We start from the raw sequence: 20177 nt of genomic DNA on the forward strand, positions 1-20177 counted from the left end.
TGTGGAAATACAAGCATGGCTAATGTCACTTAAATACTGGCTTCGGCTACATTTCCACTCTGACTCAGAGAGCCTTTTATATCAACTGCTCTCAGAATCTAATTTGTCAAATTGGCTAGTATCTATTGAGAGGAAAATAAAATCTATGGGCATTGATTTAGATTCACTTCTTATGCTATCCTTAAAAGAAGCTTTTTTGAAACTTAAGCTCAGAATTCTACATATTGAAATGCAAACGTTATATAGCCTGGCCAACAAGTCCTGCTCCCCGCTGAATTTTGAACTTCCTCTTTCAGTAGGGAAATTAGCGTCGTATTTCTTCTCTCTGCAAGCTCCACAGCAACGGCGTGCATTCTCGTTAACGAGATGTAATGCATTACCATCTGCTATCCTATTTGGTAGATTTAACAGGATTGAGTACTCTAATAGACACTGTCTTTGTAATTCCAAGTGTATTGAAACTATTTCCCATGTACTACTAAACTGTCCTCTTTATGATGATATTCGTTGTATATAATTGAAAGATATCTTAGCAGATATGTTGGGCTGTGCTGATTCAGGCAAAGTCCACAAACTTTTAAACGCTGAGGTAATAATAATAAATAATAATAATAATAAAAAAAATTATTTATACCCCGCCCTCCCCACCGAGGTAGGCTCAGGGCGGCTTACAGAGTGTTACAGAGTAACTTTAATGGTGGCTAGATTTCTCCAACAGGCCATGGAAATACGACAGAGAATGGTTCTGGAATGACCACATTTTATCTTTTAATTATTTAATTTGGCTAAACTCGACTCATATATATTTTACTTATTTATTTTAGCTCCCTATGTACTTTATAATCTAGGATTTTATATTATTTATATTGCTGTTTTACTGCTAAATCTGTTTTATGCCAATAAAGGATTGCTATTTGCTATTTGTATATTTTCCGTTAAAGGTTTTACATTTATTTTCTGTAAAAATGTCTTAATTTTTCCTTTATCCACCATGTGGCTTTTAAACGATTTTGCATAATATTTATAAAATTCTCTTTTAATTCCTTCCTGATCCACAATTTCTTTATCTTCCAAAATTATTTTATTGATAATTTTATTTTCCATTTTTCGTATCATTTGCCAGGCCAAGTATTTTCCCGGTTTGTTGGCACTCTCAAAAGATTTTTGTTGAAGCCTTTTTAAATTCCATTCCACTTCCTTATTTAATAAATATCTTAGTTGTTCTTGTTGAATTGTAATTTCTTTTGAGATTTTCTTTTTTCCTGGCCTTTTTTTTAGTTCCCTCTCTCTCTTTCTAATTTCTTTTTGTAAATCCATCCTTTGTTTTTCTTTAGCTTTTTTGTCCTTATTATTCAGTGTGATTAGAATGCCTCTCATTACTGCTTTATATGCATCCCACACCGTTTGGTATTGGACATCATTATTTTCATTTACTTGGAAGAAAGCTTTGGTCTCTTTCTCCAGAGCCTCTACTACCTCTTTTTTCTGCAGTAAATCTTCATTTATCCTCCATCTCAAAGCCTTTTTAGTGTCCTTCGCAAACCACATTATTGTGTTGTGGTCTGCACTTATTTTAGGAAGAATCTCTATTTTTTTGTCATCAACCCCAAATTTTTTGTAATCCATAACATATCAATTCTTGAGAAAGAGTTATGTCTTGCTGAAAAGAATGTATAGTCTCTCACTGTAGGGTTCATTTCTCTCCAAATATCCACACAATTTTCTTGTTTAACTAATTAAAAAAAAAGATTTTGGCAATTTCCCTTCTTTATTTCCCCCCCCCCCCCAGATCTGTCCAAAATATTCTTAACCATTCCATTAAAGTCTCCCATTATCATAATTTGCTCATATGTCACTTGGTCAAGTTGTTGCATAATGTCCTTAAAGAGTCTTTAGCTCCATTAGGAGCATACAATCCCAACAACAAAGTTCTTTTGTGGTTTAACATCACTTCCACTGCAATAAACCTACCATCATCGTCTTTAAAGATCAGTTTTGGTTCTAAGTCCTGCTTCACATAAAAAACCACGCCTCCTTTTTTCTCCTTGGCCAGTGAAAAACAATCCAAACCTAATTGCTTATTCCATAAAAGTTTGTAATCCAATTGTTTAATATGTACTTCTTGCAAACAAATAATGTTACACTTTTGTTTCTTAATCCAATGAAAAGTTGCCCTTCTTTTTTGTGGTGAGTTAAGCCCATTTACATTCCAAGATAATAATTTGTAATCCATCATGATTTTCTGGTTTTAATCTGTACCCCCAAATTCTGTATTTTCCATCAGGAATTTCTCCATATCTTGCACACTTGTAATGGTACATCTCTTCCCTTTGCATTCAAAACCCACACCTTCTGGAAGAATCCACCTATATCTCTATTCACTCTTTCGCAACTGATCTGTCAATTTTTATATAGCTTTCTGTCACTTAGAACTTTTCTTGGTAATTCTTTCATGATTCTGACTTCACTACCCTCCACCACCAAATTACCATCATATTGTTAACTTAAAATTCTGCCCGCCAAGTCTCTTGTTACACATCTTACTACCACATCCCTTGGTAGTTTATTTTTCCTTGCATACTCTGAATTGACCCTGTAAATATAGTCATAGAAATAGTTCGTTTCATCAGGGTCATCCCCAACAAATTCAGCAATAATCCTTATTATTAAGGATTAATAATAATTATTAATAATAATCCTTATTATCCTGAGCCACTAGTGGGAAGGGCGGGATACAAATCTTAAATAAATAAAATAAGTATGTTCTTAAATCCATTCCATCTTTTCCAGGCACCACTCTCAAACATATCTGGTTCTCCATTAATTTGCAATCTTGCAGTACTGCTTTTTCCTGCATTTTTTTATAGTGGAATCCACTGTATTAATTCTTACATCATGGTCTGTCATTTTATCTTCAACATCTTGAATTCTTTTAGATATTGCTTTAACTTCTTTAGTGGGAACTTCTATATCCCTTTTTAATTCCTTCTTAAATTCACTTACAGATTCCTTAATCACCTTCACCAATTTTGCCTCCATGGCATCCATTTGTTTTGGTTTTTTTCAGATTTTTTAACTTCTTCTAGTGTTTTGGCTCTTGTCTGTTATTTGTTTCCCTGGCTTTTGAGCTGACATTACTGCCTTCCCATTATAAATATAGGCTCCAAAGTTGATGTCACCAAAGTTCTTTAAAACTGTACAGTCTTATAGATCAGGAAATGCCCTTTCAGGCAAGCCCAAAATCGCCATCCTCCTAAGCTCCAAAGCCAAAATATTAATTTTTAAAACTTTGTACTTTCCAAATAATGCTGCCGATGTTTCTCTATGACTGTGATCCTAGAGAGGCTTAGGAGGCTTACTTTTCCCCCCTTAATGGCCACCACTTCCCTTTCTTGCCACAAAGTCTCGTTCTCTATGGTAAAGAAGTCTCGTGATATTTCTATGATGTCACTTCCTGTGACATCTTGTTGTTCTGCAGTCCTCTTCTAGTTCCGAGGGGGTAGCTGACCACAGGTATGCAAAACAGTTTCAATTTTCCCCCTTTTTAGCCGTTACTTTAATTTTCTCAGTTCCAATTTTCCCCCTCCTCCTTCTTCTTCTTTGTTTTAGTGTCTTATATTAGTATCCAGCCTTTTATTTTTCTTCCAAATAAAACTTAATTTAGTCCCAGAGCAGTAGATAAGATCTTTTACCTTTTAACGACGTGATCCTTCAAAAGCACCGTTCAAACTCCCTTAGAAGTTAATTAGTCCCAAAGAAGCTTTGGCTCATGATGAATTTAAGTCGATTTAACGACTCCAGATATCCTCTGTAGATGATGGAATGTGATTCTTCTCTGGAGACTCTTCAAAGCCAAAAAGAAACCCCACTGGGATTCCTCGTTAGCCAAAGTAAATCTCCTCAGAATTTAAAAAGCATGTCTTGGTCACCTTCTTATCTAGAAGATGTGGACAGCAGGCATTAAAAACACCTTCTCTGTCCAGAACAGAGGGTCTGGTCTGCTCCTCACTGAGAAGCACGTCAATCCTCCATGATTCCAAAACCGGAAGCCCACAATGGGTGTTTCTAAGGTTTTCCACAAGTCCACTCCCAGAGTTGCCTATGAATTGACTGAATCAGTGCCAGGTTAACTGGCCAACAACCCGCTCTAACAAACCACCTGAACCTCCACATTAAAAATGGCAAGACCAAATGAACCAGATGAAAATGAACCACAAACTGGACTGGTTCAAGTAAAAATTCAGTTTGTTTTGCAGTTCATGCCCATCCCTAGTAAGAATGTTTCACTGGCAATCAGGATAATTTATATCACAATATTTTCCATTAGTATGGATGAGCGTGAAAATTGGCAATACAGAAAGCTGACAGGAAGAGTTTTTTCATTTGAAAAGTGATGTTGCAGGAGTTTTATGGACACTGGACTACCAAAAAGGCAAATGAATTGGGTTCTAAGTAAAATGACTAAACTGAAGCTATTGTACTTTGGTCACATTATGAGAAGACAAGAGTCACTGGAAAAGTCAATAATGCTAGGAAAAGCTGAAGGCAGCAGGAAAAGAACATGAGATGGATTGACTCAATAAAGAAATCCACAGCCCTCAGTTTGCATAACCTGAACAAGTGACAGGACATTTTGGAATCAACCAATAAAAAAGTCACAATTGTATATAGCTAAACAAGAACATTCAACAGGATAGCAGTATAATAAAATCATTTACCCACAATTTCTGAGTTCTTATTATATAATCCACATCTGGGAACAATATCAAATAATATACAATATCCTCAGTGATGAACAGTATAAGAGAATCATATAGGAGAGAACTAATCTTGCAACAAAAGTTCATAGGGCTTAATGTAGAATGTATCTATAACCCAATATATGTGGAAAAAAATTCCAACTGGACAGAAGATAGCAAAACAGTCTGCAAAAGTTGAGTAAACTGAGTGAAGCTGCTCATATCAGGTCAATGTTTCAAGTCTTCTTCAGACCTGGAATTTAATTGCTATGCAGAATATAATTAATATCTCAAAGTACCAGTCATGAATAAAGTTGAAGACTTTAGTCATGACTGGTGCGTCAGGATATTAATTATATTCTGCATAGCAATTAAGTTCCAGGTCTGAAGAAGATTCAAAACATTGACCTGATCTGAGCAGCTTCACTCAGTTAACTTAACTTTTACAGAAACCATACTATCTTCAGTCCAGCTGGAATTTTTTGTACATATACAGGGCTACAAATACATTGTACATTAAGCCCTATGGACTTTTGCTGTAAGACTTGTTCTCTCCTATATGATTCTCATTTAGGACATTTTGGAAGTCATTATTTCTTAGGGTTGCTATAGGTTGGAAGCAGTACTTCATACAAACACACTCCCATCCAAATACTAATCTTGGCCAACCCTGCTTAGCTTCCAAGATCTGATGAAATCAGGCTAGCCTAGGCTATTCAGGTCAGGGCCACAACGTCTTTTCTGTTATTAAATTACCAAAATATGTTTAGGTTTGATAGCGAAGTAACTATTGCATATATTTCATTTTTCCCTTCCAAAAATGAAAAAAAAAAGAATTTTTCCCATGACCACAAAAGTTTCTGGAAACTTTCTATCACTGGTAAGAAATGAAAATGCAAGGCTCAGATGCAAGGCTCTGAGACTGTTGGAATTATCTTTCCCCTCAGGTGCATAGCTGCCACTTCTCTTGGTTGTAATTTTCAGCTGGGGCTTGGTTTGGAAGATTAGCGTTTTGCAAAGGGGATTATTGGATTCTGTAGATAGAAAAGGTTCACCTATACACTCAAACAGAAAAACTGTCATTTGTGCCTTTTTAAAAAATCTATGAGAAGAATCTACATACTTGCTGTGGCAGCTATGAAATCCTCACCATCTCCATGTTATGAGTTCCTTTATGATGTAATTAATACAAAGTCAAGTTAAAAAACTACAGTAAACAAGTAATTAAAATGGCTTTCCATTAATCAAGGTATTATTTTTATTTCTTTTTTGTTATGCAGGGAAGGTTTAAAAAAACAGTACTTAAAGGTTGTCTTCCAGTCTGAGTCTGTTACTGGATTGGCTGTTTTTTGGAGAACCCCAATTACATATCACCAATCACCTCAGAGTCAGACTGGATTTCTTCTGGAGCCAGATGAGGTTCATTGATAGTTGAGGGATCCTTGATGTGTTCTGACATATCTGAAAATAAAATAAGTTAAGCATGAATCAAATTTTCTAAGTGGCTTATTTAAGGACATTCATTTTGGATTCTTCACAAATGTACCCAAATTCAGTGTACTTATAATTTATCAAATATTATCCTCACAATACAAGTTACTTGAAGCTCTTTCACAAAATACAAGACTGTGCAATAAAAGAGTAGTTAAGGCTCCACAATACAGATTACAAGATAGATTTGATCAATAATTAGTAATTAAAGAAATGTTCCCAGAGGATTATTTAAAATTAATAACTAGAAACACATTTTACAAGTGCTGGTCATTCATTTTATCTGCAGATTAAAATGTGTCAAGTATGATCCAGAACAAGAACAGATACACACCATTTCTAATACCCGAATTCAGTATACTTATAATTTAGCAAATATTATCCTCACAATACAAGCTATTTGAAGCTCTTTCACAAAATACAAGACTGTGCAATAAGAGTAGTTAAGGCTCCACAATATGAATTACAAAATAGATTTGATCAATAATTAGTAATTAAAGAAATGTTCCCAAAGGATTATTTAAAATTAACAACTAGACACACATTTTACAAGTGCTGGTCATTCATTTTATCTGCAGGTTAAAATGTGTCAAGTATGATCCAGAACAAGAACAGATACATACAATTTCTAATTGGTGAAGAATTGGCAAGCAAGATAAACAGTAAATACAGGATGGATTGGTGGGGGAGAAATGGCCCTGGAAAAGGGCCCCAGAATGAGGGAGTGTCCCCAGAATGAGGGAGTGTCTCCTCACCTTGTTCCCAACCCAAGGCCAGGCAGCTGCCCCATTTCACCTTGCCCCCATTCCAAGGCCTGGCAGCTGCTCCACCTCACGCTGCCCCCCTCCTAAGGCTGGGCAGCCACCCCACCTCATTGGACCCCATCCTGTATAACATAGGATTCATTCTTCTTTTTGCAGTGGGATGGCCACAGGACTAGGTGGCACCATTGGGGAAAGCCCTAAGGGTGCTTCCCATTGGTCTCAATAGCCAATCCACCCCATTATGGACTGTCTCAAGTTACCCAGTTCCCAGGTTCTGCTGGTGTGACTGAATGTCAGAATCTGAATTCTAACTTGGCAGCTTCATGTACAGTCTAGTTGGGGAACTGCATTAGATGATGTGCAAGTCAATGAACTCTTGCTCAGTCCTGGGAAAATGCCACTCAAGTAGACATGTGGATAAAGGTATGCAAGGATCTGCTGAAGGCATGCATCTCTGATGGCAACTACATTCTGAAGAAGTTAACTCTAATCACAAAACCATATACTACTACAACTTCAGACTTCAGGATGGCACATGACTCTGCTTCAAGGTGCCCACATCATAATTTTAGGCACTTTAAAAATATCCAGGCTTGCTGTGTATTTTATCATTTATATTTTGTTTTAATATAAATGAATCCTGATCACAGGATACTTCAATTTAATAAAAGTAGCACTTGCTGGGGGCGCAGGAACCCTTCAACACTATCTATATATTTAAAATAGGAAGTTTTCTGTGCTCTAGAAATTGTTTCATGAGTCATTTCAAAATAATTATTCACCTATTTATTAAATTTGAAAAAAACTATATCTTTTTTAGAGTAGGAATTCAACTCTTTAATAACAGCAAAGCAATATTAGGATTGTTACACCTATCTATATTGATTTGTATGACATTGCATGACAACTAGAAGCATCTATTTTTGTCTTGTCAACTTTCAACTCAACTTTCAAATAATTTTCAAAACTCTCCAAACAAGGTATTTGCCTGAATATAATTGATCACTGGGACCAGTTTATCTCAGAAAATAATTTACATGTATACAAAACTAGTTAAACTTTAGTTTTTCTCCCCCCACCCACCAAAAACAATACTTCCAAAAATTGCTACAATATTCTTTACCCTATATAAAGCACACTATGATAATTGCTCTAGTTGGTTAAAATGCTTCCTTTGGGACAAGTATCTACCCACTATTTCCAATAGGTGAAACATGAGAGAGACAGGGAAAGTATTACCAGTCAACCTTTCAGCATTCTTTAATAAGAGAACATCAAAGACCCCCATTAAGTCTAAATATAGTGCTATTATCACAGATGTCTAATAGTATATGATGAAGCAGGAGCAATATAAAATACAAATGGCACAGGGTTGCTACACACTGTATTAGAGCAGACCTTGACAGGAACAACTGGCCAAACACAGAGTTTGGAGTTTCTTCTTATTCTCAGACGGGATGCTGAGATGAAAGCCACTCCCACTTGGTGTGCTTCCATGTTTTTAACAGGTAAGGATTGAATACATTTAAAAGAAGCTTTGGGCTAGAGATGTAAACCTCTTCACATTTGCTGAAGGACATGCTGATATAGAATCAATACCTGTTTGTCAACACTAACAGCACTAGATGACAGCATGTCAGCTGTGGAGGGTTAGTTGCGCTGGGGGCAATCTTTACCTGAAGCACAGTGTTTGATGAATGCACTATCCCAGTGCAGATTAGAGCTGGTGGATATGGGGTTGGGATCTTACAAATATAGTCAGTATTTGGCATGGATGCTTGCTGCCTGTCTCATCTCCACAGTATCCCAAGAGCTGATGATGCAAGGGCACTTATTTCATTAATACTATGCATACCTGATGCTTGACGCACAAAACTGCATGCCTCTGTGGGTAGAGAAAACTACCCTGGCTTGCATAACAGAGATGTGGTTTGAAGAAAATGATGTGGTGTGCTGTTCAACTAATTCCACCTGGGTATGTGCTATTCCAGCAACCCCATATAGGTGGCCTTGGAAATCACTGGGATTGACTGAGTGCTCTTTAGGATAGATAAGGCATACGGCTTGTTTTCCAGCTGCCTTGTTGCCTGGGAAGTACCCTGAGTTGGTAGAGGTGCTCTTGGGAATGGTATTGGAAATACCTAGACCGATTGTTTTGGGGGACTTCAACATTCAGGCAGAGGATACTTCACCAGGGCCAGCTCAATATTTTATAGCTTTTTTTACTGTCTTGGGCCCCTCTTAAATTATGATAGGTTCAACACATGAAAGAAGTCGCACTTTGGACTTAATCTCTTGCACTGAGCCTTTGAGGGAAGGTTAGCGATTCAGTCTGAATCACAGTCTGACCACTATCTACTCTCAGCAAGGGTGAATAGGGGTTCTGACATGCAACAGAAATGGCAGCAGAATTAAATGTCCACCCAGTGAGGTTCATGGCTTCTACTAGATTCCAGAAAGCTCTGGATGATTTTAGGATCCAAAACACTTGGTCTGCTGAGAATGCGATGGGAGCTTGCACCATGAAGTTCCTTGAAGCAATCAAGACTGCCCCTCGTTGACCTCTCCCATCCTTGGGTGGAACCCAGTCACATGGTTTACTGCAGCTGGGTGACTTGAGGAGAGCTGGGAGATGTTTAAAATGATGCTGAATCTGACTGATGTTACAAAGCCCACTGAAGTGGCACTGACAGCAGCATCAGCTAGTTCATAACCATTCAACCTGTTTAAGGTAGTTTGACATCTGCTGATCAATGTTCCCTCTAAGCTGCAGAGTCTTGTGAGCAAAAATTCTACTTTGTGAGCTACTGGTATTAAAGTTGTGAGCTACTGCATAAATTATTGTGCTCTGGAGTCATCCTTCCTGAGCTAAGGCAAAAAACCTGTGAGCTGAAGGCTAAAAATCTGTGAGCTAGCTTACGATAATTCAGCTTAGAGGGAACACTGCTACTAATTCCTAAATCTGAACCTTTATTGTCTCAGGTAAAGAAATTAGTTGCGATGCAAAATGTTTGCTGATAAAATTTCACAAATCCACTCTGATCTAGATACTGGTTATAACATAGGTCAGTCAGAAGAAATGCCTACTACATCACCTGGTCTATTTATGGACCATTTTGATACAGTTTGGTGTAGTGGTTAAGTGTGTGGACTCTTATCTGGGAGAACTGGGTTTGATTCCCCACTCCTCCACTTGTACCTGCTGGAATGGCCTTGGGTCAGCCATAGCTCTGGCAGAGGTTGTCCTTGAAAGGGCAGCTGCTGTGAGAGCCCTCTCAGCTTCACCCACCTCACAGGGTGTCTGTTGTGGGGGGAGAAGATAAAGGAGATTGTATATCGCTCTGAGTTTCTGATTCAGAGAGAAGGGCGGGGTATAAATCTGCAATTCTTATTCTTATTCTTCAGTTACTATGATAGATTTTGACAGGATTCTGGGATCTGTGAAGGCTATTACTTGTGCCTTGGATCCTTGCCCATCCTGACTGCTAAAATCATGTAAGGATCACATCTGAGTAATTGGATGATGTTTTCATTAGTTTTATGCACTATTTATTGCATTTGTTTGTATTATATTCATATTCATTCTATTTTTTAAATGTTGTAAGCCACCCTGAGTCTCCTGTGAGGAGAAAATGCAGGGTATAAATCATATAAATAAGAATAAAATCAATAAGCCCATAGTGTCTATCACAAATCAATGACTAACTCAGGACACCTTCCAACAGCTACTCAAAGCCTATCTGTCTATAAATCCCTACTGAAAAATAATGTAGCCAATTATTTCCCGGTCTCTAATCCATCCTTTCTAGACAAAGTGATCAAAAAACCAGTAGTGGACCAACTTCAGCTTTTCCTGCATAACTCATCTGCTCTGGACCTTATAGTGTGGTTTCAGGATGGGCTATGGGACAGAGACAGCCTTAGCTGATTACCTCCATCTTCATTGCTCTTACTGCATCTAATTGCAGCCTTTGATATAGCAGACCATGCCATCTTGCTGAGGCATTTGGAGACAGAAGTAGGTATCAAAACATACATACTGGACTGTTTCAAATAATTCCTCATGGTCTGGACTCAAAGGGTTGCCACTGGAAACCAGTTGTCATCAGCAAGAGACTTACCCTGTGTGATTCCACAGGATGCAATTCTGTCCTCCATCCTGTCCTTGTTAAATCACTAAGCCCTTAGGACAAATCAATCATATTTGGGGGCTAGCTGTCATCATTATTCTAATGACACCCAGCTCTATATATTCTGAAATTGCTACCTGTCTGCTGTGGTAAATGGCTAATACTGAACAAACTGAAACTAACCCCTGACAAGAGAGACAGTGCAAGCTGAGAAGACCAAGATCATAAAGAGCATTTGGCTTCCAGCATTTGAAGCTAATCCTTGATGTCCTGATTAAGAACCCAGGGGTTAAACTGGATCCAGTGATACTGCTGGGGAAACAATTTAATTCAGATAACAAAATCATTTTTTTCCAACTCTGTCTAGCCTGGAAGATGGCCCCCTGCCTTGACAATGCCATTTTGTCCATCTAGATCCATGCCACAATATAACTGAGACTAGACTACTGTAACGCACTATAACAGATTTCACCTCACAAGTCAACTCACAGACTCTAGCTAGCACATAATGTTGCAGCTTAGTTAATATCAGGAGCTAGATGAAGCATGATTATTAATCCTATTCTTCAGTCACTATACTGATTGCCTGTCAGTTACAAGATTCAATTCAAAGTACTGACTATCACACACAAAGCCCTTCATGGCCTTGGTTCTTGATATGTGCAGAACCACATATCCCACTATGATCAGCCACAACAGCCTGGCTCAAAAACATCTGCAAGTGCCACCCTAGAAAAGGGCAAAATCAACAACTGCCCATATATCTGCATTCTTAGTTGTGGCTCCCACTTTATGGAATGGTCTCTCTGATAAGGTCAGGAAGGCACCCCACGCTTTTGGTATTTCACAAACTATGCAGAACTGAGTCATTCAAAAGGGAATTTTTACACATGTAATAGGGTTGTGGCCTATTATGGCTAGACCAATCTCATCAGATCTTGGAAGCCATGCAGTACCTCAGTGGGAGATCACCAAGGAAGTCTATAATTGCTACACAGTGGCAGCCAATGACAAACCACCTCTGGATGTCTCTCACCTTGAGCAGCCAATATGGTCACCATAAGACAACTGCAACAACAGCACACAAAAAAGCACTGAAAAAATGGTTCAAAAAGATATTTTGGATATTAACTGTAGACTACACTACTATAGATACAATACATTTGATGTTGCTGTCTGTATGATTCTACTGTGTAATTTCTGTATTGCTTAATGTGTCATATTAATGCATATACTTTGTTTTCAGTTCTGTTTCAGATTTCTACAATCTAAATCTTATTGCACTGTTTATCTGATGCCCCATCCTGTTGGTTTTTTGAACCTACCCTGAATAATCTACCTTAAGTCACAGTGAGAAAGGCAGATATCTATAGCAAAGATAAAGAAGAGCATTTTGCAGAAGATGACATCTATGGTACAAAAACTTAATCAGTTTTAAATTTTTCTTATATGGAATTTAATTAATAGAAATTCTATCCCATGGTTGTCATCCAGTAGTAGACAAACAGTTTAAAGAAGATGGTGAAACTGAATCAAGTAGATTACATTACCTTGAGCTAAATGTAGCTATCTTGCATTCACAAAGAGAATGAGTACCTCTTCTAGATGTTTATAAACCCTGAGAAGTCACCACTAAATCCTGAAAAAGGTGGACTATAAATACAGTAAATAAAAATATAAAAAGGGAAAATCAGGTAATGTACTATCTTCTAGTTGAACAGCAGGGACTTAAAAAATATCTTTAGAAACAGAAAATAGGATGTCAAAGTATAATTCCAAACTGCTTTCCCTATGGACATGTACACAATGCGTCCACACCAATTCATGCATATAATCACTTTTTCATCAGTTCTAAGGGTCACTTGCATTTCTCTCAAGGTGATCTTCTGAACAGAGCATGCAGCCAGAGCTGCTCACATATATTTCTGGGACTATTTGAAATATAGCCCCCATCTTTAAATCTTTAGGCTACTGTAAATCCTTCAACTATTCACTCTGCTATCTGTCTTTCTACATTAGTCAAGCCTAACTGTATGCCTTCATCATCTAGACCAGGGTAGCCAAACTTGCTCAGTGTAAGAGCCAGAGAATAAACATCAGAAGTTTGAGAACCACAAGACAGGGAGGAAGGGAAGGAAGGAAGGAACTTCAAATGCATTCTCTAAGCCGCTGGCTGGCTTGGCTTGGAGAAGTGATTTAAAGATAGAAATGCCTTCTCCAAGCTGGCTGAGGGGCCACACAATGTGTGTGAAAGAGCCACAGTTTGGCCACCCCTGATCTAGACTTCTGCAACCTCTCCAATTAAATAAATCCAAAATATGCTACTAAAGTTACCTTAAAGTTTAAGTTTTAATGATGGTTAATGTTACAATTTGCATCCCTTGTCATCATGGTTAACTCTATTCAGATTAACTGGTGACTGCAAACCTGACAGGGAAAAAGAATGAATCCTGATATAACCAAAGCAATGATGTCCACAAAGCACCTTCTTAAAGGACTTTGCTCCACACATTAGCTGGGATTCAACTGTTAAGGGGTGTTTGGTGGACCTTGCTCTATTATTAGAGAGGTTACTTATCTATCAACCAGAAATGCGTTTCCCTAATTTTTTTCAGCACAAAGGGTTTTCTCCTATTTGGAGGTTGGCAATCTGGACACAGTGATCCATGCTACAGTAACTTCATTGCTTGACCACTGTTATACTGTTTACATAGAACTGACCTTGAAGATAAACTGGAAACTGAAACAGGGCTTCAAGCTTCTTTTTTAAAATATGGAGCTCAAGATATGGAGTATATTACTCCCATAAGAACATAAGAGAAGTCATGTTAGATCAGGCCAATGGCCCATCCAGTCCAACACTCTGTGTCACACAGGGGCCAAAAAAAAATTATATATATACATACACCTATACACACTGCGGCTAATAGCCACTGATGGACCTCTGCTTCATATTTTTATCTAACCCCCTCTTGAAGGTGGCTATGCTTGTGGCCGCCACCACCCCCTGTGGCAGTGAATTCCACATGTTAATCACCCTTTGGGTGAAGAAGTACTTCCTTTTATCCGTTTTAACCTGTCTGCTCAGCAATTTCATCGAATGCCCACGAGTTCTTGTATTGTGAGAAAGGGAGAAAAGTACTTCTCTACTTTCTCCATCCCATGCATTATCTTGTAAACCTCTTGTAAACCCATTAATTTGCACTTACTGCGAATATATTTCTGAATCCAGTTCAAGGTGCTGGCACTTTAAAACATCCTCTACAATCTGAGGCCCACATGCTTGAAGGACAGTCTCTTGTCATCAGCCCATGGGGAAACTTAATACAGAAACAGCATTGGTTGTTCCACCCCATTTATTTGGCTGTTTGAGGTATACATTCGCAGTCCTCTGGAATAGCCTCTCAGAACAGCTCAGGAAGATCTTGATTCAGCTGGAATTCTACAAGGGATGCAAGCTGAATGGGGGCGGGGGGGATGATAGGGAACCTCCTGATATTGCAGAAGATTTGGGACTTGCAGTCTGTTGGGACTTTGAGGGTAGAAGTTAGTTAAATTGCTGTTAATTATGCCCTCTTTTATTTGATGTTTCATAGTTCTCTGGTGTTTTATTTATTTGATTTTTCACCTGCTTCAAGTCCCAGTTATCTGGTAGAAAAGCAGGTATACAATTAAATGAATAAATGCACTTCAAAGCCTAGAAGGAATATCATGGGCTTTAGCAACCTATTTCATGGAGAAACAGGTGGAGATGCTTAGAGCATTATGGGGGTTGTGCATGTGGATACTGTTACTTCCCACCCATCCCTCCCTCCAAGTTGTGAAACATGAATGGGCAAAAGTCACATGACCCAGGCTGCAAGGAAGTGTGGAAACCTAGCAAAATCTTCCCTTTTCTTTTCTATCAACAGACATTTTGTTGGCCCAGGACAGGCACCAGTTTGATTCCTCTTCCTCAGTGCAGTTCCATGAGCTGTGTAGCTGTTCATCCCACAGCATCAGCATTTAAGAAGTCTCCAGAGGCTACTATAGAAATGACAGAAAGAAATGCATCTGCACATGACCTTGCATGTACACCCCAAATGCTCCAAATGTTTATCTCATGCTGCTGCACACTAACATCCCATCAGCAATCAGAGCAGTAGTGGCTGGACAGCTATGAAGATTGGAGAGACTATATCGAAAGAACTTCTGCTACTTAGTACCTTTTTGTTAGTACTGAGAAAGCAGCAGCTGGGTTCCACAGCAGAATAATAGAAGCATGGGTGAATAACCCTAGACTTAATGGGGGAGACTTGTCTTGGCAGTAGTTTGTGCAAAAAGGATCTGAGGTCTTAGTGGACTATACATTGAACATGAGTGAGCAGTGTGATGTGGTAGCTAAAAAGGCAAATGCAATTTTGTGCTTTATCAAAAGAAGTATCATGTCCAGATCACATGAAGTGATGGTATTGCTTTCCTCTGGTTAGACCTCATCTAGAGTATTGTGTTCAGTTTTGGGCACCACAGTTTAAGGATATACACAAGCTGGAATGTGTCCAAAGGAATGCAACCAAGATGCTGAGGAATTTGGAGGCCAAGTCCTAGGAGAAAAGGCTGAAGGAACTGGGTATGTTTAGCCAGGAAAGGAGACAACTAAGATTTGATCACCATCTTCAAGTACTTGAAGGGCTGTCATATAGAGGATGGTGCAGAGTTGTTTTCTGTCACCCCAGAAGGTTGGACCAAAAGCAATGGGTTGAAATTAAATCAGAGTTTTCAACTAAACATTAGGAAGAACTTCCTGACGGAGTGGTTCCTTAGTAGAACAGGCTTTCTTAGGAGGTGATGGGCTTTCCTTCTTTAGAGGTTTTTTAAATAGCAGTTATTTTTAAACAAGTCAGCCTGAGCCTGCTTTTGGAGGGGAGGGTGGTATATAAATTGAACTAACTAAATAAATAAATATGGCCATCTGACTGCAATGCTGATTCTGTGAATTTAGGCACATCATGAAAAGGAGGGCAGGAAGGACTGTGTCAGTGCTTAGTTCTCATGGCCCTCTCTTACACACTCAGGAAAATGCCGATTGTCACTTTGAGGTAAGTCAGCAATTTTTCTCCAGGCCAGTTTGACCAGGGATCCTGACGGCTTTTTTTTTTTGTCATCTTCTTGGCATGGAACTGGGGTCACTGGAGGGGGGGAGGTTGTGCAGGGGGCTGAACTAGATGACCCTGGAAGTCCCTTCCAACTCTATAATTTTATTATTGTTCTTATAGCAGAAGCTGATTTCTCGCATAACCTCTTGAGATTCCCCTCAAAAGGCATTATATGGGGAACTGGCACTCTCCCTAGTACGTATTTCCTTCATGCATGTCAGAGAGATAGGAGAAAACAAACAAAATCATCCCTCCTCCTATTTCCATTAGCACAATGACAACAGGATACAACCCTATCAACACTAAAGTTTAATGACCTTATTAGATATAAGGCCTGAAAACTCCCAAGAAAGTAAAATGTTTCCTTCATATGTGTTTTCAGAATAACGTGCCTTGAAATATGCTAAAGACAGAAGGCACACTCAGGTGGGGGTTTTTTGCACTTGCTATTACCTTGCTTCTTCACTATACGTTTAGGCTGTTTCTTTTGGCGGCCATGCAGTTGATATGGCTTTTCCTAGAATAAGGCAACCAGAGGCCACTGCACAAACTGAAATTTCTTATGGCCCAATAAATTTCTATATGCTGAAAAAAAACAACCCTGAATCAGAACTGCGTAAGTAAATAAAGATACCAACAGAAATAATTTGTACAACCAATTCAGTTTTGAAGCTACTGAAATCTAGCAAAAAAGATTGAAACATGGCACCAAGTAATATACATCTTTTCAAAACCAACAGTTAACAAGAATTTTTACAGTTTAAAATGTGTAAGTTTACAAAATGCTCATCACTAGACAGCAACAGGAAACATGCAAGAGCTAGAGAGCATCTGCATTAAACTACAATTTACAGTTGTACAATTTGCATGACCTCAACAATTATACATTACAGGGAATAGGAAATTTCAGGTGATGGTCCAACACAAAATAATACAATATATTATTTTTACTAATCTATAGTAAATCTAATGTAGTGCCAAAGACTGACACATGGACCTAAGAGATTTGGTTTAACTTCAGTCATTTCAGCTGAGTTACTTTAGGCAAGTCATTATCTCTCAGCTTAACCTATTTTACCAGGTTGATGTGAGGATAAAATAAGATAATCCATGTGTAGGCCGCTATCAGTTCTATGGAGACAGTGACACAATACTGTTTAACACAGTTCATATTAATACTAAGCAAATTCCAATATCAAACATGTTATTTTATTAAAGAATGCAAGTGCAATACTATTTCATCCATAGAATTTTGGCAGGATATGTGGTTTGCATGCACACATTGCCAAGCGTACTGACAAGGAAACTGCTATTCCTTATGCCTTGAAATAAGCATGATGCGATGAGGTCTTTATTCATCTAGAGTGCATATTGCTCAGTAGAGATATAAAAGCCACTATGTATCTACCAAAGTGTGCAGGCACATAAAAGCTTTATGCCCAAAATTAAACTTTGTTGGTCTTAATGGTATCACTGGGCTCAACCTTTGTTCTATTGCATCAGATCAACATGGCTATCTACCTGAATCCACCATAAACTATAACAGATGCCATTATGCAATTCTCCACACACATATGGTACACCATAACTTGTAAAAAGAATATAGCTGCCTTTGGGGAAGGATAACCTTTTTATTCACATCCAACTCTAACAGCTTGGGCAGGGGGCAGACAATATTTTTGAATGGCTTCACTGAAATCAGAACCGCCACATGGCTCCAAGCAAAGTGTACTACTATTTATACACAACCAATCATTTTCTACTGCTGAGTGCCAAAAAAGGCCAAAGTGTATTTTTCAACTACGTAGAAACATTCTATTTTGAGAAGGGCTTCAGAAGAAGCCATAACCCCCTGACACAAGAAAAAAATAAAGAGACACACGTGTTTCTGTTTGGTTTTAATGTTTTAAGGTGTGTTTTTATAATATGTGTATTAAATTGGTTAATATTCTTGGTGGCCCTGATGAAAACAGGAAGGTGAGATATAAAATAACAACAACAACAACACAACTAGTCTGCAGCCACATGAAGGTGCCTAACAATGAATCAGAGCCTTGGTCCATCAAGGTCAGTACTGTCTACTCAGACTGGGAGAGTTGCTCTCCAGGGTTTCATCAGGCAGAGATCTTTCACATCATCTCCTACCAGATCCTTTAGCTGGGAACTGAACCTGGGACCTTCCACATGCAAAGCAGACGCTCCAGCACTAAGCCACATCCCACCCCTCCAAATTGGAAATCAACTAGACTGACAATGCATGTAAAAGTTACAGAACTGTTAACATAAGAAAAGGTTTGATGTTAACTTTCTTCATGATATAGCAAGGTTGAAATACCACAAATTGCTGAAACACCAGTTTAATTTGGCAATGGATGAAGGAAAATATCTTTGTAGAAAAGAAAGAGTATCAGTTAAACAGTTACATTCAGATACAGGCAAATAGTTAGCGTTTGGGAATCAGGAAAGAAGAACAAGGATGTCTGTTCAGGAAACAAGTGTTGAGCAAAGCAAAATGTCACCTCCTCTTTCAAAATCCAAATCACAAGTTTACAGCACCAAGAAAACTAAAGGAAGGGGGGAGGGAAATTAAAGAAAAATGGAAAAGGGAAGAAAAAGGGTGTTGCCTTTGGAGTTGATTCAGACTGCTTTACCGAGCGGAACATTTCCTTCCTCCTCCCACCAATTCAACACCTGTCACTGCCTCACCTGGCCGCCTCAAGATAGACTATGAACCGGGTGTGCACCGAGGGCTGGCCTTTTGTCTCCTTGGCAGGGTTCCCAGCCTTTGCACTGCTGCCCCACACGGAACAACCCTTAGAAGTGAGGCTTTCTTCACCACTGCATCTCTATACCAGGAAAAGCTGCACCCAGTGAACTGATGCCTGTCACGGTGCTGAAAGGCAGAAATCCTGCCGGAGAAGAGAGACGTCAGTTCTTCCATGCGCTTACCCAAGGAGGCTTTCCGTTGGCCGTACTACCTTCAACACTGCAGCGAAGAGCAAGCCAAAATACCGACCTGCCTCCTTGGACACCGATTGCCAGGGGAGTCCGTACAACATGAAGATGCAGGAGGCGGGAAGAAACTAAGGTCCTCCTCAGAGATACATACCTACGCCCTGCCTGAGGGGACCCGGAACCGGCTTACCCCCGCCGCCCTCCGGTTTCGTTGCTCTCGGTTAAAGCCGTTAGGCTAGAGACTGCAACTGCCTCCCACGAACAGCCCCTGGGCCCCTCACTTGCCTCCTGCGCCTTCACAAGCCGGGAAACCAGAGCGAAAACACGGCCTTGAGGAAACCGCCGTCCCCGGCGCCTTTACACGTCCCCCCCCCCCCCCTTTTCCACCCACCACACTTTACCAGCAACCGGAACTGCCTGGCCGGAAACAGAATTCCGGGCTGCCTCAAAGGGCCGATCTAGGCGGTTTAGGGCATGTACTGCGCAGTGTCGCCATGTAACTATGGTAATGACATCCGGGTCTACCGCAATATTTCTGTAAAGCTGTAACTGTAACCATCGTGACAATTTCCGGCCCCAGTCCCACCGCAATATTTCGTGTTGCTTGCCCATAGCGGTAGCCGCGGAAATAATACCCAGCCTGGGTGACCCAGCGTCTCTCCAGTTTGTCCCATCTACAGAATGAAGGTTCGGACCTAGTGGTTCCCCCGGATTCCAATAAGGAGTTGTTGGTCAATAAAAGCAAAGAACGAGAACAGTACAAGATAGAGAAATGAGTGTAAAGGGGCGTTCGCGTCCCCATTTTACGCTAGGATCCTGACTCCAATGGTACCGGATGTTAGGGTAGGGCTGCCAATCCCCAGGTGGGGGCAGGGGATCCCCCGGTTTGGAGCCCCCCCGCCGCTTCACGGTCATTAGAAAGCAGGATTGGGGAGAAATAAATGTCTGCTGTGCACTCTATAT

At 39.5% G+C, this 20177-nt stretch overlaps 1 protein-coding gene across 5 annotated transcripts in view; it reads right to left on the reverse strand.

Moving 5' to 3' along the window:
• The window catches only part of ARFIP1 (ADP ribosylation factor interacting protein 1), a 71817-nt gene extending 52143 nt beyond the window's left edge, over positions 1-19674 (reverse strand). Inside the window, exons 1-2 of one of the 5 annotated variants that reach the window (XM_060246640.1) lie at positions 19500-19674; positions 6121-6200 (exon numbers count right to left, since the gene is read on the reverse strand). In XM_060246640.1, coding sequence (XP_060102623.1) covers positions 6121-6198 — 78 coding nt within the window. In that variant the 5' untranslated portion in view covers positions 6199-6200; positions 19500-19674. Of the gene's footprint in view, positions 1-6120; positions 6201-19368 lie in introns of all 5 variants that reach the window. The other 4 variants (XM_060246638.1, XM_060246641.1, XM_060246642.1 and 1 more) reach the window with 4 other exon arrangements.
• Positions 19675-20177: the final 503 nt, after the last annotated feature.

The sequence above is a fragment of the Heteronotia binoei genome, chromosome 9 (genome assembly GCF_032191835.1).
Source record: "Heteronotia binoei isolate CCM8104 ecotype False Entrance Well chromosome 9, APGP_CSIRO_Hbin_v1, whole genome shotgun sequence".
Classification (NCBI taxonomy): Eukaryota; Metazoa; Chordata; class Lepidosauria; order Squamata; family Gekkonidae; genus Heteronotia; species Heteronotia binoei.